The sequence below is a fragment of the Urocitellus parryii genome, chromosome 5 (genome assembly GCF_045843805.1).
Source record: "Urocitellus parryii isolate mUroPar1 chromosome 5, mUroPar1.hap1, whole genome shotgun sequence".
NCBI classification, from domain to species: domain Eukaryota; kingdom Metazoa; phylum Chordata; class Mammalia; order Rodentia; family Sciuridae; genus Urocitellus; species Urocitellus parryii.
In genome coordinates this window covers 61,974,671-61,981,038 of record NC_135535.1, presented here as the reverse complement: position 1 = coordinate 61,981,038, position 6,368 = coordinate 61,974,671, and the positions used below count along the sequence as shown (strand labels likewise).

Here is a 6,368-nt window from a genome sequence, read left to right as displayed (position 1 = left end):
TTTATTGGTTGGTGGTGTTGAATTGTTTGGTATTTGACGCTGCTGTGCAGTGCTCATTTGGTAAGCCTCAAGGGAGCTGTATTGAGCCATGGGACTGAGCAGACTGCAGAGAGGAAGTAGAGTCTGGGGCACGGTACAGTTTTGGAGTTAATTCCTGTCCTACTAGGACCCAATCCAGTGGTCTCTGGGGCCAACAGCAGCTTGTTGGCCACCTCACTGATTCCAGGAGGATACAAAGAAGAGTGGTGAGAACCTGTACCTCACTTTTTTCCCCCCGGAAGTGTGATTAACAAATATTAAAGTCTTTTGCAAGGGTTGGGTGAGAAAATATGTGTAAAGCACTTGGAAATAGGGCCTGCCACATAGTGAGAGCTTTATAAATCTGTGGGCCACATGGTCACGTGTTTGGTCACAAATGGCCAAATGTCTGCAAAACGGGTGGTCATCCTGGTGCACTGTTGGTCTTCTCTGTCCCACTCCCATTCCTGCCTGTGATTGATCACAGGCCCATCAGTTAAGCCTTCTGCATTGAGAAAAGAGCAGGTGCTCATGTTGGGGGCTTTCTCCTTTATATGTTCCCTTCAGACAGAGGAGCAGGTTGGAGGGAGCCCACCTTTCCATTCCTCCCTCATTCCCAAGGGGATGGCCTTGGGAGTGAAAGCCTGGCAGTGGCTCCTCCCACTCTGTCTCTGCTCACTTAGAGTGGGCTGGGGTGGGGGAGAGTACGGGAGAGAGGAGAAGGCCCCTTTGCTCTTTGGCCTCTTATCTAGTTTTAATAGGAAGCCCTGCATTGGAGCCTTATTGGCACAGCTGTCCAGTCCTTAGTTAGGTGGACACTTTGATTGCCACTGGGCATTGGGCCTCATGTCATTTTCTGTAGTGGTCTGAACTGGAGAGTGTCTTATCCTCCAAGACACTTCAATTTTTCTAATTTAATCTTAGGAAACCTTCCTTCCAATTTCTTCCTGAACTCCATAATCTTTGATATTTTGGCAAGAATTTTTTGCAGTGTCTCAAGCAACGGCTTGAGAAAGATTCTTAGTAGAAATTTTCGTCTAGTTTGGTGGCGTTGTGGGAGTGGGTACTAAGCAAGGGAAAGTGGACAGGTGGCTACTTTCTACACCAGGAGAAAGCAAAGGAAGGAAGGAGATTTTTGTATCTTTCTTCTTCCAGATATTCCTGGGCCAGGATACTGCCAGTCCTGCACTGTGGTAGGTCAGCTGCTCTATTGGTATCCTGAGTGCCTTTCCTGTGTCCTTGGAATAGGGTGCCAGAGACCAGAGGTGTCTTCCTTCCTGCCATCCTACCTGCCCTTGAGCGGACACAAAGAGACTTTCATTCTCTCATGTTCTTTTTTACCCAATGAATCCCGCATGCCCAGGGCCACAGGGAGATGGGCACATTCTAGATAGATGGGTCTGGCACATGGTGGACACTGGTGGATGTTAGCGGAGTGAGTAAATCAGAGTGATCTACCTTGAGAAGTTCTGGGAAATGAGGGTGGAGAGGAGGGAGGGTGGAGAGAAGGCAAGAAGGTATGACATTGGACTCTGGAGTCCACTAGGAAATGTACTAGAAAATAAACAGGGAGTTTGGAGAGTGCAGTGTCCTGGAAACTTCCGAGGGGAATTTTCTAGAAGGGATCCAGTCTTCCATTGACAGACAATGTAGAGTCAGGACTGAGAGGGAGCTGTGAGACTTGTTGTTGTCAGTGATTTGGGGGGGAATAGTGGTGGGCTATGGGTGGGAAAGGGCAGACTGCAGGGAGGTGCCACTCTGGTGACGTGGAGGGGCAGGGCGAGCAGTGTCAAGGCTTCGCCAAGGATGTTGTGGGATGCAGAGACTTGAACAGGTCTGTGGGGATTGGGGAGTTGAGGAAGAATAGTGGGGGCCTCCTGCCTCCTTTCCCACAAAGTCACCACAGAGCTGTGTTTGGGTTGAATGCTTTAATGCCTGGATTTGAGGGGTTGATGGTGGTTGGGAAGAGTGCAGTGTGGGTGATGTAGGCACCTCTCATGGCCCAGCCTGGGATGTCGAGTCCTTGTCCTCAGGGCCTCATGACATCATTGGCATCAGGTATCAGGCTTTTCAGATAGTCCAAGATTCCTTTGATGGCTTTCTTCAGATCCTTCCCCATTTTATTGCCAAACTTGGTCAGTTTTCCCTCCGAGGTGGTTGCTGGGAAATATGGGGAGAAAAATGTCAAGTTCAGGCTGGTTCTCTCCCAACCCTTCCCAGCATTCTGGCAACAACCTTCCACAGAACTAGGAATCAGTGGGGTCTTTTGATCTCACTTATATTTCATTCTCGATCCCCCTCTTTCTAACCCCACCTTATTCCCATCCAAGTCGCTCCCCGACCCCTGCCCTTTTCTTCTCAACACCTCCCCGGTCATTTCCTCTCTTCCCTGGCTCATACCAGCAGTAGGAGTGAATTCTGTGGTCTCTTCTATGGAACTTTTGGAACTGTCCCCTTGGAGTACGGGGTGAAGGATTTCAGGTGTTTGACTCATTGGTCTGGTGGATTGTATCACCACATTCTCTTTGGAAATCAGCTCTTCACTGAGGATGAAAGGCTCCACGGTGAGGTCCTCACTGGAGATAGAGGCTTTCCTGGGATGGTTGATAGAAGCAAACTGGGAAGCTGGGACTAAGGAGATGGAGGGAGTATGGGGCAGAGAAAGAGCTCCTGGTGAGAAGCAGTCAGCCATTGCCATATCCGTCCCTTAACGCGGTGAGGCCATCAGGGTGTATCCCACTTGTGTGTGGCTGAACCAACATACAAGTGGGATAGATGTCCTGGGCCAAGCCGATTCTACGAGCACCGCCGAGGTACATGCTTGAGTCTGAATGACATTGATTAGGAATTACACTCTTCTCACCAAATCCACCTATAACCGGTTAAAAGAAATTAACTCGGCCTACACTTGTCTGCTTCATCGGAGGAATTCATAAATATTGGTTCTTTTCCTGTGAATTCTGGATATTATCACCTGAGATTAACCCATGTCTACAGATAATCTACAAAGTCAGACCTCCACATGTGCATGGTTTTGGGATTATGGGGGTGAGGAGGCTGGAACTGGTGACCCTGCGGCATGCTTGCCTTAGGTGAACCGAGGCCCTTTGCTGGCTAGCGTTTGGAGGTGAGGTGTGGTCCCATTCCAGGCTCTGATGACTAGTCAGCATGAACGCTGTTCAAATGGTTCCTGGTCCCCAGATCTTGGCCAGTTCTTGCAGCAGGAAGGATTAAGACCAACACCAAGAGGGACTGTCTTTACTCCACTTCTTCAGGTGAGGAATTTGTCACTTATTGAACAACTTTTTACCCCCACCATCTTACTCTAAAGGACACTAGTGTGAGACTTACAGTCATTGGTGACTTGAGTCTTCACGGGGATTTCATCTTCTGACTCTGAAAAAGAAGAGATTAAAGCCTCCAGGGCTCTCAAGACAGCTAACATGTGAGTCATTCCTCTATAACCAACCCCATACCCCAACATTCCCAATCTCCCTTGCTTTTCTAATGTTTTTCTTCTCATTTCTAACCCACCAGGTAATTTATTTAATGTTTATTATATTTTCTTTCTCCTTGAATATAATCTTAGTGAAGATTGAGGACTGTCTAGTCTGTTAGTGGATCCTAAGTCCTTAGAGCTGCGTCTGACACAGAGTAAGTGCTTACTAAATAGCTATTGAATGTGTGTGTGTGTGTGTGTGTGTGTGTGTGTGTGTGATCATACAGACAGAGAAGGAGGTCCAGGGGATGGTACTGACTCTGCTTGGGTAGTTCACCATTGCCAGAAGCTGAGATCCAATCTGAAACTCTGTTGACCCATAATCTACTCTGATTTAGGCCCAGCTTATCTCCCTTGGCCCCAGTCTCAAGCTTTCTGGGTTGCAGGATCCCGAGGGCCATATGCCTTGGTTCCCTACCTCCATCCCTTGGTCATCCCAAGTGTGGACTCTCTCTTCTGCATCTCCCCATCTCTCTCATAGCACATTACAAGGATTGAGAAAGGGCCTCCCTTGTGCTGATTCTCCCAGATGACAACTCGATGACCTCTAGGGGACCGAGGGAATGAGAAGGAGGCTATACTCACCATGAAGGATGGCCAGAGAGGTGGAGGCCAGGCTGGCCAGCAGCAGGACAGTGAAGAGCTTCATGGTGGAGCTGGAGCAGGAGCTGTTTGTCCTGGGGGAGGCTCTAGTGAGGAGGCAGTCTGGAAGGGCCTTATTTATTTTGGGGGTAAGAATGGACTGTGGGGAAACTGGTTTGGGATTGGAGCAAACCAGGTTTCCCCTTCTAAGTTCCCTGTTCTGAATATGTTTATTTTTGGGAACTGGAGATTCTGGGAAACCAGTTAACAGGAAAGTAAGGCCATGCCACAGGTGTGCCAGCCCCAGGCTCCATCGCGTATGCCTATGGAATAATTTCCTGGGTCCGAGTTCCCCTCCTTCATGGTACTCATGACTGGTATATATTTTTTTTACTTTTATTCATGCAATCATTCAATTAATATCCATCTCCCACAGAAGAATGGATCTTCCATGAAGACTGGAATTCTACCCATTTTGCTGGCATTGTTTTCCCAGTACTTTTCAAGTAGCTGGTACAAAGTAGGAGCCTGGAAAATATTAATTGGGTGACTGAATCAAGAAGGGGTCAAATTGCCCTCTAGGGTGCAGCTAAATCTCCCCAATAGTTCAGGAGAGAGGCTGTTACAGGAATTCCAAGCAACTGTCCAGAGTTTGTTCCCGTGGGATAGTTAATTCGTGACAGGAGGTTATTTACTTGGCATAGAAATTCATATTCACAGAGGTGAGGTGATTTGTATAAAGTCACATATTTGGGTGCATTTGGACCAGGTCAGACTAGTTCCACATCCAGAGTCTAGTGGGCAAGATGAAGCAGGAGGTTTTCCTGAGGAGGGATCTGGAGAGGAGGTGGAAGGTGGGCCTAGGACTTGGGTTCTGGTCCTGGGCCTCAGGACTGAGTTAGTAGATCTCCTCTGTCGTCAGGTAGCTGGAAGTTTTCATGATCTCTCTGAAACCTCTGTTTCTGGGCTGCCAACCCTGAGACGGAGCGTCCTGCCCTCAGCAGGGAGCATGCTCACTGGGCATGTGGGGTCCCACGGAGCGCAGCCTAGGCCTCTAGAGCACAGTGAGCGCTGGGCTGTGCCAGCTCATTGGAGTCTTCCTTTCCTGGAGAGGAGAGCCCCAGGAGCTGGCAGTTGTCCTCCAATTTCTGCAGGACAGTCCTCTCCTTAGGCAAGATGGTGAGGCGAAGGAAGTTTGTCTTGGGCTACCTCTCCCCTCTCCTTCCTTCCTGATTCCCTCTCTTACCAGCAATCTTCCCTCCCGTACCTCAGGGGACTTAGGAGCAGGACATGGACAAATAAGGGCAGTCACAGTGAGTCCAAGAGGACAGGATTTCAGGTCTGTAGGCTTCTTTCCTGATACACCTAAAACCCCCCCATCACCGCTCTTCTGGCCTCCATTCTGTCTCCACCAAAATCCATCGTCCACACTAATGCTGCGGGGATCTCCTGAATTTCATGCAGCTTGCTACTTGACAGTCTTTAATGACTAGCCATTACCCAGGGGATCAAGCCCAGACTTCTCAGCCCTTCCAACCTCACCTCTTACTTCTGTGAGTTATTCCCCTGTTAGACCTGGGTTCATGCTACTTCTCTTTCAGAACTGCTGTCGCCTCTCCTTCTTCTTGGTATGTTCCTGCATCATGATCGAGACCAGACCTCCCCACTGGAGGGAAGACAAGCACCTTGGTCAGTCATCTCACCTCGGTGGCTCCACAATGCACTGTTCATATTGTCATCTTTTTATTGTCACATACCAGTGAGGAATGACATGTGCAAGTTTTGGAGATGTAATGGCAAACAAAACCATCTGGTCCCTGGCCTTATGAGGTTGATTGTCTAGCACTTATCACATTCTATTGTGATTTGAAATCTGTTGGTTTTACTGGTCAATTGCCATGTCAAGGACAAGAGCCATAGTTTGTTTATCTCTGCATCTCGATTTATTTAGCATAGATCTTAACATTTGCAGCATGCTCCAGTCTGGCTTTATTGAATGAGTCAATTTGTTTATTCAAAGATGGCCCCTGGGGACGTGTTTGCCCAATGAAGTGTCTCCTGAGTGTGTTTGAGATCTTTCAGAGGCTTTCATCAACAAATAAATATTTCAAAAAGAATTCAATGAGTGCCTGCTGTCTACCAGGCATGATGAGGCTTTTAGAGCTCTAACAAAACAGATCTTGTCCCTGTTCTTCCAGCTCAAGGTACCAGTTAAAATAGAAGTCACTCAGCCAAATGTCGATTTAATATAAGGAATGAAAAAAAAATT

General features: G+C 48.1%; 1 protein-coding gene across 1 annotated transcript; it reads right to left on the bottom strand.

The window, feature by feature from the left end:
* Positions 1–1,759: 1,759 nt before the first annotated feature.
* LOC113189718 (glycosylation-dependent cell adhesion molecule 1-like) lies at positions 1,760–5,434 on the bottom strand. Its single transcript, XM_077799059.1, has 3 exons — positions 4,070–5,434; positions 3,370–3,414; positions 1,760–2,724 (listed from the first exon to the last, which is right to left on the bottom strand). The coding sequence occupies exons 1-3, from the start codon at positions 4,164–4,166 to the stop codon at positions 2,291–2,293; spliced, it is 576 nt and encodes a 191-aa protein (XP_077655185.1). The 5' UTR covers positions 4,167–5,434; the 3' UTR covers positions 1,760–2,290.
* Between the last annotated feature and the right edge of the window lie 934 nt (positions 5,435–6,368).